This window comes from Trichomycterus rosablanca, chromosome 10 (assembly GCF_030014385.1).
Source record: "Trichomycterus rosablanca isolate fTriRos1 chromosome 10, fTriRos1.hap1, whole genome shotgun sequence".
Taxonomy (NCBI): domain Eukaryota; kingdom Metazoa; phylum Chordata; class Actinopteri; order Siluriformes; family Trichomycteridae; genus Trichomycterus; species Trichomycterus rosablanca.
Window position 1 is genome coordinate 261,221 of NC_085997.1, and position 21,674 is coordinate 282,894.

Consider the following 21,674-nt stretch of genomic DNA (forward strand, 5'->3'; position numbering starts at 1 on the left):
GACTGTTCTCGATCTGCACCGTCCCCATGTACTGTAAACTTTCTTTAGTGGGTTGTGGATGTTTTGTTCTGTTCCATCATTTATTACTGTACATTTATTAATTGGACACTTTATTATTTGGAATTTTCCCCTCCCTTGTTACAGCCAGTTAAGAAGAAACAAGAAGCTAAAAAAGTTTTGCTTTATATGCTTTATTTCCAAATTCACATACATGAACAAGAATCAGTTATTAATAAAACACACAAGAACAGTTTTAACAATCACGATTCCCAAAGCTAAAATGTACAAGCGCAGGACGAAGTGAACGGTGTCGGTGACAGCAGGATGGCAGACCCACCTTCTCTGGCATGGAACCAGACCTGAAGGTCACGTCTAAATAACGAGAACCTCTTGACCCACCCACAAACACTGAACTCGAGTTCTTCCACCCAAGGCAAAAGTTCCAATAGCCCACATACCACGTACAATACACAAACCCCATCCAAACACATTTCGAAACACGTCGCTGACCAAGAAATAAATTTTTAAAAATTTAAACTACTTAGCATGCAGATTCATCTCGGTGCTGCTCTGCTACTTTTTACCGCTCTCGTATTTCCTGGCAAATCAAGATGAAGCATAAACAATTAATACACAGATTTTATAGCTAACACTATCCATACAGCTCCTCCTTCGCCACTGATAATGGGGGGCAGCTTTGTAATCCCTTCGACTATCATACTGACCTGAAAGCACAATCCAAATGATGGAATTTATGACTAAAAGAACTGGAGGTGATGCACTAACATGCAAGGAGCGTAGATAGATAGATGGTGTAAAGCTCAGTGGATGGTTTGTGTCGACACTGTAGGATCTAGAGCTGAGAAAACTTTGTCATTTCAGGGTGTGTACAGTCCCATGACTATGTCGAAGACACCGAAGAAACGGTTGAGTTTACAATGCAGCTTCCATGCAGCTCGATGGGGTTTAAAGATCCAGTACATTTACAGAGGCTACGCTGCAGGTGAGTGTAGGACGAGGACAATCGGTGTGTGATTGAACAGTTCGATGGTTCAGTGACCACGTTTTACAGAACAACAAGCATTAAAGATGCACAAAAATGGAACAAACACACCTGTGTCCGTGGTTTATATAGCAAACACAGTTGTGTGAATTATTTTAACCCGTAAAACAAAAAAACAGACAGCAGGGGATTCAGTACCGGATCACAGCTCATCAAATCGGACGCTGTGTGAAAAAGGTTTAACATCCATAACCTCATAACACAAATTCCCTTTATTTTGTTCTTCTCTCTGCTGGTCTTTGTGCTCCAGCCTCCATCAATAGGTTTAAAAACGATCCAACTTTAAACATAGAAAAATGCTAAATGCCAAAAATGTAGAAAAGAAAGATGCTTACCAAAACCAAAAGGGAAAATAAAAATACAGAAAAAGAGAGAAAGATGACGAGTAGGAGCAGAAATGTGAGATTAGCTATGAACACCATTTGTTGTTTTGAGAACTTTGTTGAATATTAAAGAAAACTGACCAAAATCCCTGACCTCCCTTTCATGCTGAGGAATAAAGCGTGAGTACATAGTGTTAATCAGTTAATGAGTTAATTGGGGGATAAAAACATCTACAGTGAAGCACAGACATAAATAACTTAAGACCGCCAGCAGCAGGCACAACACTAATGTTCAGTATCAAATACATCTCATATCCACAGAGTAAATACTGTACGGAAAAGTGTCTGACAAACACCATGCATTCCACATGAAGCTTCGCCAAATCACATGCCAACATGATCTATAAAATATTTCACAGAATTCCGAGCTGTGTTTAAAATACCTCAGCGCTTAATGCAACGGCAAACTGTCTCGTAGAAAGGTTAGAAGGATTTTACATGCCTTTTTTCTTTCTCCCTAATACCCTGTCTCATTTCATTCTGTACTCAGTGTGTACGTTTTTAACATTTACACTTTTATTCAGGAATGAATCTGATTTCACACCTTTATAGACTAATTGCATTTTTAGCATAAACATACAGAATGAATTTCCACTAAAATCCTCACAGGTTTAACAGTCAGTCAGTAAAACTAGATTTACAATAATAAGATCTTTAAATTACATTATTCAAACTAGTGTAATCTTGTGACGTCATAATTTTGGTTCGTTTTGGAAAACCTACATTAGTTTAGCTAATGCTAACTATTAGCCTTCGTTAGCTACCTCAGTGGAAAATAAAGCCACATTTTCAACAATGCAAATATTTTTATTTTACTCAAAACAAAATGGAAATTCTGATTAATTATAGTATTAATATTTTGTAAGATTACAGGCTGTATTTACGTTAACATTGCTTATTTTTATATCAAACAAATGTGCAGAGTCTCACATCACATTTATACACAATCACGTTTATACTACATTTAGTCATTTTGCTAAATACGCATTAAAACCCCCAAATAGTTTAATATTTATTAATGATTTGTTTTCACTGAAAAATAAGTTTAAATAATGTCATTTAAATAGTTTATTATTTTTAATCTGTGAGGATTTAGAGTGAGAAGCTGTCTTGAATTTTTATCCTCATTTTCCCTTTTAGGTTATAATTCCAAATTCAATTCTCACCAAGAACAATACACAGAATAATTCTTCTTGTTTTTCCTTTTGCTTTGCACTGTGTTTTGAATTTCTCAAGCTCAGACATGAAACAAATAAAAGGTTTGGAGTGACTATTCAAAGGGACGATCATAATACAAATATTTAGCACAGTTTTTTAGAAAACATGTGGTGGGAGTGTGGGATGAGATCTTTCACCTACAGGTAAAACACATTTCTGCAGCGGTGGGAGGGTGACGCTCAGGACGCTGACAGGCCTGTTATAAATCTAAACAGCCAAAGCTCCTCGCTTCGGGATCCACTTCAGCGATGCAGTGGTGAAGATAAAGACTCTCAGATGTCCGTGAGTGACTATAACGGGCGTGGTTAGGATGGAGGACAGTAGTAGATCACAAACCCTGCTTGGCCAGTGAGGCGCTGACCTCGTCCGCCAGGGTGGAGAGCTGTGGAGGGTCGGCCATGTTGATGCTGCCAGAGGAAGAGACGGTGCTGAGGTGGTGAGGAGAATCTTCCAGAGAGATGATCTCGGCACCGTGGTCGGTCCGAGCCTTCGCCTGCTCACGGAACGTCAGCTTGTGCGATTCAATCTGACGCAAACAGAGATGAAGCGTCATTAGAATTTATGGAATTCTATAGTGCTCCCTTCTTACTGACCAAAACCAAATCCATACATCTGTCATATCAACCTGTCAAATTACTTACCGTCATCTTGTGACAGAAAAACGTTCTTGGTCTGATCTCAGTTATTAAACATACACTAACAGTTTCAGGAGCAGAAGGAGCGCGACGGTTCCTGATTAAACAATAATTCAGATCAACTTCATACACACGTCCCTCCTGAATACTTACTGGACTCCTCAATCTGTATCTGAGGGTTGCTGAGGTGGGTGGGTTCTGGGGAGAGACTGAGAGATGATGGGGTGGCGGGGTCACTGGGGTCTGGGGAGAGGGAGCCCCTGTTTTGGGGCGTGCTCGGACCTCGCCCTTTCTCTCTCTACACACACGTACCCCCGTGATGAGGAATGAACGGTGAGATAAGCAACATATGGAACCGAAAACATAAGAAAAGCAAAATAAGATGGTTGGAACACAAAACACAGGGAATGTAAAATGGTAAAGCAAAAACAAGAGAGGTGTGAACGAGTTAATGTCAAACATAATGCTGGAGTAAAATTAAGAAAATGCTGGAGAAGGAACCTTGACCCTTAAATTAAACTAACACATTCATAAGAGGATAAAAGAAGCAAAAATAAAGACGAACATTTAATAAATGAATGTCAGCTAACAGGAAGGATGGAGGTGTCTGAGAGAACAAATAATATGGGGTCAGTAATGGTCCGATTTCATTTATGGATCAGGTAGTTGTGTGTCGCACCAGATCTGGTTGTGTACCTGTAAGGTGCAGCTGATAAACTAGACTCGTACACATTAAGCTCGTTCGGGTATTTAAACAGGATCTGGACGAGTTCTCTTGTGTTTACCTTCCTCTGGCCACCTCCAGCCAAGTGTCCGATATTGTCCATAGATCCGACCTTTGACTGGGCCTTGAAATCCAGCTTCTCAGACCTGATCTCCACGTTTCCTCCACCTGAAATAAACAACAATCCTGATCCAGTAAATTATACAAACGCAGTTTGTGTTCAAAACGTCAGGAGAGAATCGTCCAAGAATGGAAACCCCCTGAGCTCTTGGATGACATTGTGTGAAAAAACATCATGCTACTGTGATAGGTACAGCCACATGGGCTCTGGAGTGCTTCAGAAAACTATCATCACTTAACCCAGTCCTCCACTGCATCAATAAATGCAATTTAATACTCTATTACACAAAGAGAAAATGTCTGTGGTTCTAAACAGAGTTATCTGGGTCCAGGCTCTTCTGACATGGACTGAAAGATAGTGGACATGTGTTCTGTGGTCAGAGGAGTCCAGGGTTCAGCTTGTTTTCTTAAAAAAAGAACACAGAGGGACCATCCCGACTGGTATCAGTGAAAGCTGCAAGTCAACATCCTTCATAAAACGAAGGTGCATCAGTGACCACGGCATGGGTGACTTGCATTAAATAAATCACAGATTCTATGTTTTTGGAAATGAGGTCTGGAAAAACACTTGGGTTGAAGCTCTGTGATGGTGAATGATCTACCTGGCCTGTGGTGGATATTAACTTTTGAACCACATTTCGACTGCACGTTGCTCAGGTCCAGTTTCTTGTGAACAATCTGGATCTGTAGAGGAAGAGAAGATAAAACCGGTGCTGTTACAGCAAACCAACAGCAGGTGGCGCAGTTACTCCTAACATCATGCTTCACACATGCACAGATGCAGCATCGGTTAGCAAAACAAGCTCTACATTATCCTAACTCAGACATCAAGAAGAAATCAACAGGAAGTGTCCGAGTGTGCCGAGGAATTTTTACATCAGTATTATTTCCAGATCTGTGAATCGTCCCAAAATCTCAAAATAGAGCCGTGACCTCACGGGCGCAGCGGCCGGGACTGAAGGGGGCACTTGTGCGCTAGATGAGCTCATCACCAAACTCCTGCCAAATAACCACAACAAAGACGCGTGACGGATCCGTTCAGCTCGACACAAAGCCGTCAGTGTGAGGAGCTGCAGGACGGGTCACAAGTGTCCTTCAGTGAGACGGCTGAACTACTGGTCGAGGGCTCGTACGGGAACGCTGACCGACTTTAGAAACTGTGGTGTTGCTGCTAATCCCTAACAACGGCTCTGCCATATGAGCTCGCTAATGCCATCTGATCCACCAGTAACGTGAGAAGCAGGAGACCGTTCTCCAGACGCTGTGCACCAGTACAGGACACCTCATGCATATTAATGTCAGAAACCAGCGGAACACCACAGCGTCACACTGCTGAGGAAACCGAGGACGTTCCAACCGGAGAACGACCAGCGAGCGGTCACGTACAGCGCTCTGGTAAACATACGCTCCCGAGTATCCCCTGTACACCTCAGTGAGGTGCCAGACAGACGGATAACCACAAGGAGAAGATAAAGCGAGGCTGGAGATCCTTCACTCCTCCCTTGTTTACTCACTTTTCCACCTCCGGGTGTGTGTTTGATATTGTCTTTGGAACCACACCTAGCCTGAATGTTACTCAAGTCCAACTTCTGATCGAGAATCTGGACCTGAAAGAGGGGAACAGGTTTGGGGGGAAACGGGGGGAAATGGTTATCCTTATAAACCATACGACGGCAGAGAGATCTGCTACCTCGGACCAGAGAGAGTCCAGGAAAGAGAGATAATAATCATAGATCGCCGATCTGGTCTCATACAGATAAAGATCTTTACATCTCAGAGTCTAGCAAATAACAGACGTGTTTTCTTTACTACTAACCATGACAGAAACACAGAGAAGGTAAACAATAGAACAGTCACTGTTATCACGATCAGGTTTCAAGTGAAGTGAAGTGGAGGATAAAGTGTTAATAAAAAGTCACTGGACAGGATGGACATGGAGATCAAGGTGAAGATGAAGCTTTAATAATCATAACAGGAGCAAAAACCCCTAAACTGAAGGTTCGTCCCATGGTTACTCACTTTGCCACCTCCGGGTACATGTTTGATATTGCCTTTGGAGTCGCACTTGGACTGAACATCACTAAAGTCCAGCTTCTGATCGAGAACTTGGACCTGTGTGAGGTAAATATAGGAAATAATTAGCCTGACGTTAGCAGCAGTTAAGGTACCTGACTAGTAATCGGGAAGGTTGTAGGTTCAAGCCTCACGTTTGCACTTCATCAAGGCATTTGTGTGGCAGAACTAACAGATACCGCTCAATACTGAGGATGATTTATCTAGTGTACACACTTGTTGAGGCATTAATATTTGACTAGACTTTGGAACGCGACTGTCGGGATTCACTTAAGGTTGGACGCTGATGTTGAGCCCGGATGAAGTTTTTGTGTCACTGTAACTCCAACAGCAGCTTAAATCTGGCCTTCATGCTTTCAAAGTATAAATGATCTGATTCCAGTCCAGACCTGTGCAAAGTGACTACTGGTTCCAGTTACTAACCAAAACAAAACCACAACATGATCAGGACTGGCTGCACAAGTGTAAAGTTGAGATGAAGATCTGCTGATCTGTGTACCTTGCCTCCTCCAGGAATGTGCTTTAAGTTGTCTTTAGAACCACATCTAGCCTGAACGGTGCTGAAGTCCACCTTCTTATCCAGAATCTGGACCTGGAAGGAAGAATCAGAACATTAAGAGTTCGATCACTAGCGACATTAACGTGACAGTACGCAGATGATCCAAGTTGTTTGAAGGAATAAAATGGAGGTAAATATAAACCAGACTGTCCAGAGTGAGAATGGTTTATTAACTGGAGACTTTGGTTAGCATAACTGGAGGAAGAACCCAAACTGAAGGTTCGTCCCATGGTTACTCACTTTGCCACCTCTGGGTCCATGTTTGATATTGCCTTTGGAGCCGCACTTAGACTGGACATTACTAAAGTCCAGCTTCTGATCGAGAATTTGGACCTGTGTGAGGTAGAGTAATGGTGAACCAGGACGAGAAGGCAGTGAAGGAACAGAAGCTAAAATACTAAACACCAGAACATGTGATCAGTCTACTGATGATTATAGACTAGTGCACTCCACGCGACTGCACAATGAAATAATCACCGACGCCACTTCTCACGAAATTCCACAGGGTTCTTATGAACCTCTACACCAGCACTGGTGCCTCCAAGTGGTTTTACAGGTGGGTCCACCCTATAAAAAGGAAATCATGCCATTACTGGGCTGATCTGCCCTCCCAGTGCAAGTGGGTCGATGCTCATGAGGAAAGGTGATTGTCAATCATGAAACACTGACAGATCACATGCAACTGCGCCTCCGTACCCCATCTGCTGGCCAAACTAGGCAGTGCAGAGAAACGTGACTCCTAACATGGAGAAGCTGCTGAACAACATTCAGACTAAAACACTGAGAGCGCACTGACACGTCTACCCCCCAAGATTCAAACCCTGGGGTAATCAGCAGTAGTGGGTTAGCATTCTTTACCACTGCTCCACCCAAGCGCCCCAGGCACACCCCCAATTTATTGACAGGATGATGGGCTTAAGATCACGTAGACTAGAAGATTGTTTGAACGTGACTCTTTATATAGAATGTATACCTAAAAGTATATGGACACCTTTACACCTTTCTCATACCATATACTGTAATATGAAGTTGTAATAATTCCTTTGCTGCTACAACAGCCTCCACTCCTCCGAGAAGACTCCAATTCATCCCAAAGGTGTTCAGTGGGGTTGGGGTCTTTATGGACCTCAGTTTGTGCATCGGGACCTGCCAGGCGGAACTCCTACCCTACCAACTGAAATGGTTTTACGGGTGGGTCCGCTCCCCCGCTCCACCAGTGGGGCAGTCCACTCTGGATGGATTAGGAGGGGTGATATGGAGGGGTGTCCACATACTTTTTACACGCAGTACACAGCTGATCCCGGGGGAGAACGAACGGTTCGTGTAGGTGTGTGGATTACCCGTCCTCCTCCAGGCTGGTGTTTGAGGTTATCGGTGGAGCAGATTTTCGACCTCACATTCTTCAGGTCGGGCATGGGGGCAGCAACCAAAGGGGCAGGAGAGCGGTTCTTCAGGGAACCCGGAGATTTGGGGGTGGAGCGGATCACGGCCACTTTCTTCATCTCCTTCCCTGCTGGGGATGCTCCACCCAGGGACTTGCTGGCAGGGGACATGGGGGTGCCAGGGCTGCTGTGCCCACTGGCCTCTGGGGTCTTAGGAGAGTCTGAGAGGAAGAGAGGAGGGAGTTAGTACGTTTCATCTGCAACGTTATATATAATACACGCTGTAAAGCCAAAAGTATCTGGACACCCGTTCCAAAACCATGGTCATGAATATGGTCAGTCCACCGTGACCTTTACTCTTGTGGGAAGGCTAGCTAGTCAGGCACCCGTGTTGAACAACAAGGTCTCGCTCGCCCTTCAATCATCGTTCTGAATCGTTCCAGTGGTTTCCAACAGGGTTAAAGGTCAGGGCTCGCTTTGTGCACAATAAAACAGTGATACAGGAGGAGAGGGAAATAAAACGACCTTCCCAAAACAGCTTTGTCTTATTTACCTTTTCCGTTCTTCACCGGTTTCTTCGGATCCACTTTCACTGCATTTAAAGAGAAGAAAACATGAACCATAAACAGCTGCACGGCTAACGGGGTTAAATTATTCATCATTTTTATTTGTAAGGACCGGAGGTGTGTGTGTTACTCACCCGACTGAGGAGGCGCCATCGCTGGAATCTTAGTGCCGGCGGCGTAAGGCCTGGTACTCCCCGGAGTCTAACAGAAGTGCAGTCGGATTAGCATTCCTGAGATTCATCAGGTCTAACGTGTTCACAAACAGCCCTGCTCACAGATCCTGATTACTTACATCGTTAGATAATTAACCAGTTAACTCATTAACTGCATTACTAACTGTGTGCAAGTACAAAAGACCTGCAAACTTCTGCTAACAGTGCATACAGGGCATCAACCAAAAACCATCGAGCAAACAAACGTAGGAAACAAATCAGCAAGCGGTTTTCTTTATTTAGCCTCTTCTTTTTCTTGTAGCTTTAATTTAAACATATTTACACAGTTGAACCTTTTCTTTCCAATCTAGTCGTATCCAATTCCCCTGCGTATTGCTCTCCTTTAATGCTGCAGACCCCCACCCTGACTGAGAAGGGCTGTATTTAACAGTGTAGAGACCAACCACTTCTTTTCACCTACATGAGGCAGGTTCATACAGGGATCAGAATCATATACGGAGTGTCAGGCACTGCTGTCCATTATTCACCATCTCTGTGCAGCACCTCGACCAGCCAGCAGAGGTCACTACTGCAGCAGTGAGGAATCATTCAGACAGTAGCCCAACTTTTCAGGAAACGTGGTTTGTATATTTGAAGCACGTAGCTCACACCTCCATGCAGCAGTAACCGTCATCTATCGTTAGTCAAAGCTGAAGATGATCACGCCACTGTGGATTAGTGCCACTACGGTGGGCAGCTCTACTCACCCCTGCCCCACTCCTCTTAGAACTACAGGAGGAGGACGGTGGGGAGTTCACAGGTTTGGAGGCTCTTTTTAGGAGAGATGGTCTACATACAGCAGAAGATGTTGGAGGCTTTTGGGTATCAGATGAGGAACGTGTTTAAACACGAGACATCAACAGATCACAGTGTGAGAGGGAAAAAATCAAACCACAGAGAGAATAAAAGCTCCCAAATAAATGTGGACACTTACCCTTTTCTCAGTGTCATTCTCGGTCTTGGTCTGAGCTGGAGGAGAGACGTGTTTGTGTTAGTTTTATTAGACCACGTCTCCTTCACACTCATCTTTATTAGTCTGCCATGAAAAAGTATTTAAACCCTGATGTGGTTTCCACAGTTTTCATTCTTTTTTTCGGCTGCTCCTGTATTTAGGCGTCGCCTCAGTACAGTTTTTACACCAGATACCCTTCCTGACACTTGGGACCTGCACTGAGACCATGCAGACCCTTTTTAGGGCTCCACCAGCTGTGGAGATCAGCAGGGGACTTGGGTTGCAGAATCATGCCCACATGCTGTGCCATTGTGCCCAGCAGGAACATGAAAGGTGCAGAGGACTGCCGGCAGCACTTCCTTTTATCACATAGTCTCAGTGTCTTGTAATTTTTAGGGTAAAGGGCCTTGCTCAGGGGTCCAGTAGTGGCAACTTGGTGGCAGCCACCACTGGCCCTAGTTCAGTCCAGAGCTGCTGGGTGGGGCTGAGGTCAGCAGATCCATGTTTTTGGAACCTAAGGCAACAAATTCTGGGTGTAAATACTTTTTCAAGGCTCAGAACATCAGAAGGTTCAGACTGAGTTCCTGAACAAACTGCTCCTCCTACAGTCCACACGTTCTGTATGGACGTGCATTAGGGGTCGGGGGTCAGCGCTCCTGTAATGAGCACACAGAGTCATGCAGCCGCATCATGCCAACCCAGACAACGTGGAAACGTGGCCAGCAAACACTTTCATCAACCAACACAAAAACAGGCAACTAACCAAGATCAAAGCGTAGCAGGGTGTGTAGGATCAAAGAGAACAAAGCGCTTCAAAACGTCACTGGGGCGACAGGCGACTCTTCCAATGCTGCTCGAAATTCGTTAAAATAAGGGACACAGCGGCCCGACTGAATCAGCTCAGAACAGCAGCAGGTAAGGGAGGGACGGGTCACTGGACCGGGATTTGGGTAAACAAGACAGCACAGACCTTTAAACTGGGACACGGGGACACGGGACTTTCTAGACGGAGATCCGGACGAAAGGTTTGGAGACCCGGTTACGTTCTTCAAGTCCTTCTCCTGCTCTTCATCTGAGGCGTCACCGGGACCTTCTTGTGATGGAAAGGAAGAGTCTGTCAACAAACTGTCCTGCTTTGGGGTAGCACCCTGGTCAAGGTCACAGCACGGATCCTCCGACAGAGCATCACTGGAAAAACGTAAGTCGCCGGGCGTCGGCGCCTCATCACGGCTGCTCTCAGGGTCAGAGCAGGGTTTTTGAAGGACCTCAGTGGAAACCAAGACCTCCTGACTTTCTTCAGTCTTGTCCCCAACTGTTGTAAGGTCCTCCAGGGCTGAACTACGAATTAAGAAGGAAGCGGGTACGTCGCCCTCCAGGGACAGGCTCCTGGTACGATCGGGACTGACCGGGGGATGCTGGTGTTGATGCTTCGCCCGGCCGGCCCAGCTTTTCATCAGAAACTGTTCCTCCTCTTCTTCTTCTTCTTCTTCTTCTTCTGGTATCCTGTCAGGTATAAAACTCCGAGCCGAGTCGCGCCAGTCCTCACCGTGACCCCCCGACGCCGAGCCGGCCGCTACATCTGAAATATATTCCCAACCGCTTTCAGTTGAGTCCAGAATGCAAGATCTACCAGATAAACCAGATCTCAGGATCTAATCCAACCCTTCAGTATGATTTATAATCCAGGGCAGAGCGAACATCACGAGGCTATTCACAGGAACACTCACCTCACCTGAGGAACCTTCCTAAAATAAAGCAGGTGAGCTACAGGACGTCAGCGACAGAGTTTAATCAGAGGAAACGATCATCAGTTTGCTGGCCGTGTTAATCACATGAGGATGGAAACACCAACAAGTTTACAGTGAAGGTGAAAATAGACTCGTATGCTTTATCCTGGTCAGGGTCACGGTGGATCCGGCTTCCCCAGAATCACTAGGCGCAGTGCATTAACACCAATCCAACACAGTGCCTCGACCATCCCACCCTCAGACACAGCCAATCATTTCTGTATGGCGACGCCCGACCAGCTGACAGCACTGCTGGGGATTCGAACCCTGATCCCAGTGATAGTGCCAAAATACGGTGGTGCAGTGGGTGGCGCTGTCACCTTACAGCAAGAAGGTCCTAGGTTTGATTCCCTTCTCTGTGTGGAGTTTGCATGTTCTCCTCGTGTCTGTGTGGGTTTCCTCCCACAGTACAAAGACGTGCAGTGTGTGTGTGTGTGTGTGCTCTGTGATGATCTGGCAACCTGTGTAGATTGTTTCCTCCCTTTCGCCCAATGAATCAGACCCACTGTGACCCTGACCAGGATGAAGTGCTGGTAAAACAGACTCTGAATGGATGAATGAATGTATTTTTGTGTTCTGTTCACTCCTGCACATGTAATAATAATAATAATAAAGACACGAGAGGATGAACATGAGCCGTACCTGTTAGTGCTGCAGATCCTCCTGTGTAGCAGATATGAAGAAAAATATATAAAAAAGATATTTAAAAATCATCGTTTAGAACCAAGCGCATCATTAAGAGCTCACAAGCAAAGCGAAGGTGCTGCTGCGAAGCTTTAAAATCTCCAGAGTTAAAATGTAAAAATGTAAATAAATAAAAATAGAATCAGTAGGTGAAGTGAGCTGCATTGGGATGAAGATGGAGAGGAATTTCTGATAATGTGCCAGAACATGCCGACCAGCAGCTGCTCGAATTCCGTTCACATTATTGCGTAACATCACAGAACTGCAACGAGAACTTTCTATTCTGACTGAGACTATGAGGATTTCTGCCCTTATGCCATGAAGCAGTGACAAATGCCAAAATAAAGGGAACCAGCAAAGGAACCAGTGAAGCCTGTAGCTCCAGAAGCCAAAACTCGTTTGTTAGTAATGAATCCAAAGCAGATCAGAGCGTCCAGCAGAGCAGAACACACGGGGTGGGCGACGCCTACCGTCACGCCCGTCTGAATCACCAGGAACCGAGGCTGGACGAGATTCTTCATGAGCTTCTGCAGCATCCATCTCCTCCTCTGTCAGAGAGGATTGAACCTCATTAGAGACGCTAGTAATCACAACCACAAACGAAAGGAAGCGGACGCGGGCGGGGTCGAGTAGAGGTGTGGTCAGGGTTAGGAACAACGTCCGGCGCATCATGAAGAGGAGAATCAGACGGTGGCGAGCACGGACTGTCGAGCAGCTGAACCCAGTAAAGCAAATTTAAATGCACCACAGTGTAAACCATGACTGCATGCTGAACCTAAACCATGTAGAGTTGGATAGCACCATACAAACAAATCTGCACTTCCTCACCACAGGGGGCGCTACTCAAACACTTCAACAAGAAAAAAAAGACTCATTCTGTCTTCTAAAGTCTTCCTCAGACGGGATCGGAGCGCTGGACGTACAGTCAGATACCACTTTATTGGAAACATCTTAGAAGTGTCTAGAGTCCAGTATATGTGTTGAGCAGGGCACTGAACTCATCCTCAACTGGTATCATTCCCACCCCATTACACACCACTGGTCTGAACTGGGTTTGTGTAATCTGGCTGTATTTCTGCAGGACATTAACTGAATCCCGACTGAACAGGACTGAATCGTTTTAGGAAGCACCACGCCTTGTTTACTCCTCTGTACAGACCCCCTCACCACGGCCCTGCACCCCGGTGTTCTCACTGTGTTTACTCTCCGTGCTGAGTCACGTTCCCACCCTGTGTGTGCTGTTACGGGGGGGTAAACGGGGAGAAAGTACTCGTGCTAATGAGGGCTGTAAACTGGGGAACGCTGGGATACGCAGGACGCCATGCAGGATTTATGGGTAGTGGGGGGAGGAGGAGAGAACATTACGGCAGCCTTTATAGCATCTGAATGTACCAACACAAGGGACGGCATTGTGTGGTGGGGGGTTGGTGCCCCGGTGTACGGCGCTCAGTTGGTACCATTACTGCATCGCTGTTTTTGTTACTGCCCCCCTGCACCCCCCCAGCTCTACTATTCACACTACCATACCCCCCCCAGCTCTACTATTCACACTACCATACCCCCCCCCCCCCCCCAGCTCTACTATTCACACCAGTAAGCATGCTCTGAATTCACCAGACTAGATGAAGTGGTTCAATATAAACCAACTTGAACTGGAAGTCATTTTTTTATGCTGGAGTTTTTATGCCGGAATCTTGATGAGGGATTTTGGGGACTTTTATTCAGCCCAAATATCTCCAAATCAAACCCAGAACTGAGGTCACTGGAGGTCATTTCAGTCTAAATGCAAAAATGAGAGCTGCAGCGGTCTGTTACGCAAACCTAGCCGGGCGTCTACACAGACATGATTAGCTGTGTGTGACAGGGGGTGGGTGACTGAAGCCCTGAGATGGGTTGGCATTCTGTTTTTTCCTGGTGAAACCACACTCACTGCAACCCTGACAAAAGACCTGTGCACAAATAAAGACATGAAGGAAAGCTCCAGAGTTTCTGAGGATGTGATCATATGAGGGTCTGTCTCATGGGTGGTGTGGCTTTTGAGTCGTGGCTCAGTGGTGGATTGAGTAGCTGCACCCGAGTATTCCTGGTGATCGTGTGAGATGGAACGTGTTTCTGCTCCTGTACTTCAGTTGTAATTGATGAATTTCTCAAGTTTGATTGAGTCTCTTGTACTTGGGCTCGTTCTCTGCAGAGGTTAGACCTGATCTACCTGACCAGGTAAGCAACGTGAGAACCATGATGTTCCAGAACCAAACCGATAGTTTAATATGAGAGTAAAAATGAAATCCCCACAGTTATGGATCTAAACATCTGGATCAGCTCTCACCTTTCATGGGCCCGACTCCGTTCTCCAGCTGCTCGGCGTGGTGCCGGTCGTTGATGCTCATGCCAGCGAGCGAGGTCTCCATGGCTCCGGTGGAGCTGCAGTGGTTGGTGTGGCTGTTGAACGAATCGTGCTGTTCCATTTTAATCAGGGTTCAGTCTAACGGAGGGAAGAATAAAATAAAGGATCGTCATTGGTGGAGGAATGGAAAGAGTTTATTAGCGTTTGCTTTGGAGGAGACCCGAGTCCTCAGGATCAAACCCATAACGGTGAATTCGGGTACATCCAGGACCGGGCTAGACAGGAAGTCATGAGTCGGGTTTACTGGTGAGCGCTGGTGTGTACAGAGCCGCGGCCCGAGCTAACACGGCTATTTTTACATGCCGGTATGGACCCCCGGCGTAGGGTTACAGACACAGGAACTAAAATAGTGCCGCCACGCTGAGCCCAAACGTCCAACACCTCCTACATACCAGTACATACCAGTACAGTGCTAACAGGAATAAATACTGGAACTGACTGTATCTAAACGACTTCTCAGTCAAGGTGCTGATCAATAATCGGAGCACTTACTGAGCACTCACACGTACTGACAGTTTCATCTAAATCCCAGCCTCCGTGTTCAGAACGCTTCTAAGAATCTCCTCAGAGGAATGCTAGCTAGGTGTTTTAGTGTAAGGCTGATTTAGGATCAAGACCAAGGTCTAGATATGATGCAGTCGGTCTTCCGGCTGCTCCTGTACTTGGGCGTCGCCACTGCGGACCCACACAACCATGTTTAATTATAATGTCTTTGTACTGTGGGAGGAAACCGGAGCACACAGACACGGGGAGAACATGCAAACTCCACACAGAAAGGACCCGGACTGATCCACCTGGGAATCGAACCCAGGACCTTCTTTCTGTGAGGTGACAGTGCTACCCACCGTGCCACCGTGTCGTCTGTGTTATCTATCTTATCATGGGACAGTGGGAGCCTAGTTAGTGGAGCTTTGGGCCCCTGAGCAAGGCCCTTAACCCTGTCGGTTCCAGGGGTGCCGTACAATGACTGACCCTGCACTCTGACCCCAAAATAATGTAATTGTACATGTGTAAGTGTATGTATGAAAAATTAAGACGTTCTATTCTATTTTTATTATATATATACAGTGTATCACAAAAGTGAGTACACCCCTCACATTTCTGCAGATATTTAAGTATATCTTTTCATGGGACAACACTGACAAAATGACACTTTGACACAATGAAAAGTAGTCTGTGTGCAGCTTATATAACAGTGTAAATTTATTCTTCCCTCAAAATAACTCAATATACAGCCATTAATGTCTAAACCACCGGCAACAAAAGTGAGTACACCCCTAAGAGACTACACCCCTAAATGTCCAAATTGAGCACTGCTTGTCATTTTCCCTCCAAAAAGTCATGTGACTCGTTAGTGTTACTAGGTCTCAGGTGTGCATAGGGAGCAGGTGTGTTCAATTTAGTAGTACAGCTCTCACACTCTCTCATACTGGTCACTGAAAGTTCCAACATGGCACCTCATGGCAAAGAACTCTCTGAGGATCTTAAAAGACGAATTGTTGCACTACATGAAGATGGCCAAGGCTACAAGAAGATTGCCAACACCCTGAAACTGAGCTGCAGCACAGTGGCCAAGATCATCCAGCGTTTTAAAAGAGCAGGGTCCACTCAGAACACACCTCGCGTTGGTCGTCCAAAGAAGCTGAGTGCACGTGCTCAGCGTCACATCCAACTGCTGTCTTTGAAAGATAGGCGCAGGAGTGCTGTCAGCATTGCTGCAGTGATTGAAAAGGTGGGGGGTCAGCCTGTCAGTGCTCAGACCATACGCCGCACACTACATCAAATTGGTCTGCATGGCTGTCACCCCAGAAGGAAGCCTCTTCTGAAGTCTCTACACAAGAAAGCCCGCAAACAGTTTGCTGAAGACATGTCAACTAAGGACATGGATTACTGGAACCATGTCCTATGGTCTGATGAGACCAAGATTAATTTGTTTGGTTCAGATGGTCTCAAGCATGTGTGGCGGCAATCAGGTGAGGAGTACAAAGATAAGTGTGTCATGCCTACAATCAAGCATGGTGGTGGGAATGCCATGGTCTGGGGCTGCATGAGTGCAGCAGGTGTTGGGGAGTTACATTTCATTGAGGGACACATGAACTCCAATATGTACTGTGAAATACTGAAGCAGAGCATGATCCCCTCCCTCCGGAAACTGGGTCGCAGGGCAGTGTTCCAGCATGATAATGACCCCAAACACACCTCTTAGACGACCACTGCTTTATTGAAGAGGCTGAGGGTAAAGGTGATGGACTGGCCAAGCATGTCTCCAGACCTAAACCCAATAGAACATCTTTGGTGCATCCTCAAGCGGAAGGTGGAGGAGCGCAAAGTCTCGAATATCCGCCAGCTCCGTGATGTCGTCATGGAGGAGTGGAAAAGCATTCCAGTGGCAACCAGTGAAGCTCTGGTAAACTCCATGCCCAGGAGAGTTAAGGCAGTTCTGGGAAATAATGGTGGCCACACAAAATATTGACACTTCAGGAACTTTCACTAAGGGGTGTACTCACTTTTGTTGCCGGTGGTTTAGACATTAATGGCTGTATATTGAGTTATTTTGAGGGAAGAATAAATTTACACTGTTATATAAGCTGCACACAGACTACCTTTCATTGTGTCAAAGTGTCATTTTGTCAGTGTTGTCCCATGAAAAGATATACTTAAATATCTGCAGAAATGTGAGGGGTGTACTCACTTCTGTGATACACTGTATATATACATTCATTTTCATATTACATTGAATAAAAATCCTACTACAGAGATAAAAGAGCTTTTTATCATGACATGATTATTATTTTAATGAAGAACTGCATCCGTTTTAATAAACACTAAATTATTATAAATAATTTCACTTCTCAGGACTCTATCAGGAGCTGAAGGTTCTGCTGTAATCATGTGATCGTTTATATTCTTATATTATTTATAAGAATAATAATAATAACTCCTATAAGCGTTTTTTTCTCTTTCTTTGCTGCCGTTCTCACTTTCTTTAACACGTCAGTAACAGATACCTACACACACACACACACGAGCTGCCACGTCCTGTAGGTAAACACTGACACGAACCATCAAACCCTCAAAACTCCACGTGTCTCCGTCAGCGTGTCGAAGTCTGGACGTGTGATCACAAACACGCCTACAGGCTTCATGATTTTCACCAAGAAGCAAGAAGAAGAATATTTCTTCTCTACTGCTGCAGACCTACTGCTGAATAAGGCACAAATTCCCATACACAGACACACTTCTAAATCTTGTGAGAAGCCTTAAAGATCACGGTCAGGCGTCCGAATACTTCTGACCGTATTAAGGACCAGCGCACCTTTATGTTCAGTCTTTAATAATAAATGGTTCGTGTTCATGTTCTCCTGCTGATTAAGATGTTATTAATGATTAATTAACGTCCCTGCAGCGCATTTATCCAGACGTACAGAAACACAGAGAATAACAGAGACGCTCGTCACTCACTGACCTGCAGTGACCGCTGGGAAAAATCTCACCTGCAGCTCCAGAAGAACGTGTGATGTTTACAGAAAGATCTGAACCTCTGTGAGGAGATCCTGTTCCTCACCCTGTTCCTCCTCAACGTTCCTCTCTCCTCACCTCCTGCTTCTCCTGTTTACCCTACAGGAGCTTTTCAGCACCTCCAATCATCTAAAAGCAAACACCGGGTCACAACCACCCAACCACCCGGTTACACCTAAACCTGCGGCCGAAGGCGCGGCCTCACTGGCTGTTTTACTGGACAGGATGGTGCAGGCAGGAGTTTAATGCAATAAACGTGGGCGAGTACGAGGGAGGAACTCATCCTGTCCTGTTTCTTTAGTAAACACACCAGCGCAGCAGCGTAATGGCGGTTTGGTGTGATGTAAACGAAACACTGAATCAATAATAATACGGACACTAGTGAAACCTCATTTTACTGCTCCTCCACACCACCAAATAAACACTTCTCACAAGACTTTGGCGTGTCTGTGTGTGGGAATGTGTGTCCTTTTGATCAAAAGGTCGCAGCATTTCTATAGTCTGTGTTCCAGTTTATCCCAGAGCTGCTGAGATTATTTTTCTTTATGTCTTTATAGAGCTTGCTCATGCTGGAACAGGAAAGGGACTTCCCTAAACTGTTGGCATAATTGATTACACACCTCTTAGCAACGGTTGTAGCTTAAACACCTGAAGTGGATCATTGTGTGTGTGTGTGTGTGAGTGTGCGTGTATATGTATGAGTGTGTGTGTGTGTGAGTGTGTGATGTAACTGCTGCTGGTTCAGTATTTCTTCATGCTTGACCGGTCCTGCAGCTCTGACCCAGCATCACCCATCATTACCGTCCTCCCTCGCCCTCCCTCGTCCTCCCTCGTGTCATTTCCTTTGTTTTTTCTCTCCTGGTCCGTCCTCGTCCTCCCTCAGCTTCCATTAAACAGCAGCTCTGATGTACAGCGGGACATCAGAGACCTAAACGGTGCTCACACATTAAACCAGCGTCCAGCACGGCCGAGTTCCTGACCGCTGTGGGCTGAAGTGGACGACTATGACGAGGTCGAATGCACCAACGAATAAAGACAAGCAGAACGTTTCAGACGGAGGAAGTTTGTTCTGACCGTTCGGCTGGATGAGTTACGAGCCGCAGCGCTTTCACACACCGGGCCAGTCTGAGCACTGAGAGAAACACGCATTCCCCACCCGCCCGGAGCGCCGCCCTGGGAAACTGGTTTAAGTCCCACCGCTGGTGTTGGGTTCTTACAATTTTGGATAAAAGTGTCTGCTAAATGTTGTAAACATAACTGTAAATGTAATGATTACTGAAGCTGTGCGACACCAACACCACCCCAGCACCAGCGCATCATCCAAATTGCATTTGGAGGTCTATAATTCCTCTTAATGATTATAACCCACTAAAAAAAAATTAAATCCAGGCCCCAGAGACCTGCAGGAGGTCCACGGTCCCGTTCTCTCCTGGACACCTGAGGCCAGAACTGAAGAACAATGAGGATGTGGCTCCTCCAGTGGCCCCTCAGGGACCGTCCTGGTACAACAATGGATGAAGGTGCAGCAGCGATCGATGAATTCTCATTTGAAGATCATGAGCAAAATCCTGACTGTCTAGTCAAAGCAACGTCAAGGCCCCAGTTCACCCCCACCATCCATCCCCAGATCCGATCAGGGTCCATGTGTGTGCAGGATAACAGGGTTAATAATGAGAGCTCCGCATGCACCGTGCACCTCCACACGCAGGATCAGGGACCTGATCGTTCGGGCAGCGTTTTGCAGTCAGATGCCAAAAGAAATCGAGTGGATTTCTGATCTATTAGAGAAAGATTCGGTCCCAGCGACCCCCTCAGATGATCCATTTTAAGCGTCTGCGGTGCGGTACGCGCGCATGCGTGGAAAAAACGCACATTTATCATTTAGTACAAAACCATAGATAGATTTAGTGATATATAGTAAAAACACACCTAAATAAATAACACACAGCTCTGTGTACAGTGTGGATGTGTTCAAATGTAGATGTGAGGAGCAGCCTGTGGGAGTGTGGGTGCTAGAATAAATACCGTTACACCGGCGGCCGCGTTTCCTCCAATAATCGCTCCGGTCGTCTGTTATATATCTGTTTTTAATATCATAATGTTCTCTAACACATTTATAACATTCTGATATGTGATATGTGCTGCACATTCCGCGCTATTCCGAGCTTTAGTTGATTTATTCCCGTGCAGGCCGGACCGTCTAACACCCAAATAAAACCCCGACAATCAAACATGCGCGCATTATCAAATATACCAGCAATTAATACAACAAATGAACAAATATAATAAGGTTTTGTCTTTTCAAACCGCGTCCTGTTGTTAGAATAATGGAGCTTTTCTCACCTGCGCTCCCGACGCCGTTATTGTCTCTGCAGCTGTAATCGCGCACTGCTGCCTCCTGCACTTCCCCCAGCAGCCTGATGGAGGACGGGGGCGCTGTTGGGTCTCCACTGAGCTCCGTCCACTGTTCAAGCTACTGAAGCGGTCAGTACATTCTATAAACACGCATGACCAGTACACTGGGGCAATAAACCAGTCAGAAACACCATTATTTAAACACTTTTCTACTCAAAATAAACATATTGATTTTTGGATTGTGCACATTGAGGCAGTTGTTGCAGGGTCACATTCACACTGGCTCGCTTGGGTCATTATAATCTGTCACATCCAGATGTTTATAAACAATTCTGTTTTACTTATAGGTACATAATGTGTCATGTCTTCTTTTGCCTAATATTTAAAACATTCATCACTATTCCTAAGTGATTTGTTATTTACAAACAAGATGGTACTGTATTTCATAACACGTCACCAGTTTCTAGGTAATAAAAGTCTCGTTGGTGGCTCTGGTGAGCTATTTATTGAAAGGTTTAGGGTTTAAACCCCACCAACAGCCACTGTTGGGCCCTTGAGAGAGCAAATTAACCCCTAGTTAAAGCTGTTAGTAAGCAGTTCCAGTTGCAAGTTGCTTTCCAGAAAAGCTTCTACCAAATGCACAAACGTAAAAATGTCACAAGTGTCACCACTGAATTACACAAGAACAAATATTTACATGTTTTATATTATTTGGTATTATTACAAAAAACATCAAATGTTTTACATGATTACAAATGTAAATACATATGTGCATTGGCCCCATTGGCTGGTCGGTGATTGGTGGTCCAGCTATACATTTTTAGAGGGTGAAGCAATTAAATTCAATTCGAGACAAATTTCAATTTACAGTAACACTGACCAATCATATCATCCCTCTAAATGAATAAACTTTGTTATAGCTAGCTTTATGTCAAGTTCCACCCACTGTGCCAGTTATAATAATATCTGTCTGTAGAGCCACTTGGGCGTGACTGTCTTATACATAAATATCTCATGCTTGGGTGGCACAGAATTAAA

General features: G+C 45.4%; 1 protein-coding gene across 4 annotated transcripts; it reads right to left on the reverse strand.

Moving 5' to 3' along the window:
• Positions 1 to 175: 175 nt before the first annotated feature.
• On the reverse strand, positions 176 to 20,692 carry mapta (microtubule-associated protein tau a). Of its 4 annotated transcripts, none has more exons than XM_063002616.1 (14): positions 20,625 to 20,666; positions 18,257 to 18,410; positions 14,685 to 14,840; positions 12,829 to 12,906; positions 12,317 to 12,337; positions 9,870 to 9,904; positions 8,858 to 8,924; positions 8,711 to 8,749; positions 8,116 to 8,378; positions 6,716 to 6,808; positions 6,163 to 6,255; positions 4,746 to 4,827; positions 4,085 to 4,191; positions 176 to 3,190 (listed from the first exon to the last, which is right to left on the reverse strand). In XM_063002616.1, the coding sequence occupies exons 3-14, from the start codon at positions 14,821 to 14,823 to the stop codon at positions 2,993 to 2,995; spliced, it is 1,215 nt and encodes a 404-aa protein (XP_062858686.1). In that variant the 5' UTR covers positions 14,824 to 14,840; positions 18,257 to 18,410; positions 20,625 to 20,666; the 3' UTR covers positions 176 to 2,992. The 4 variants fall into 4 exon arrangements, with proteins under 4 accessions (XP_062858686.1, XP_062858684.1, XP_062858688.1 ...); XM_063002617.1 differs by lacking the exon at positions 18,257 to 18,410 and adding an exon at positions 3,453 to 3,597 and having other exon boundaries at positions 3,101 to 3,190; positions 20,625 to 20,692; XM_063002614.1 differs by lacking the exon at positions 18,257 to 18,410 and having other exon boundaries at positions 20,625 to 20,692.
• Between the last annotated feature and the right edge of the window lie 982 nt (positions 20,693 to 21,674).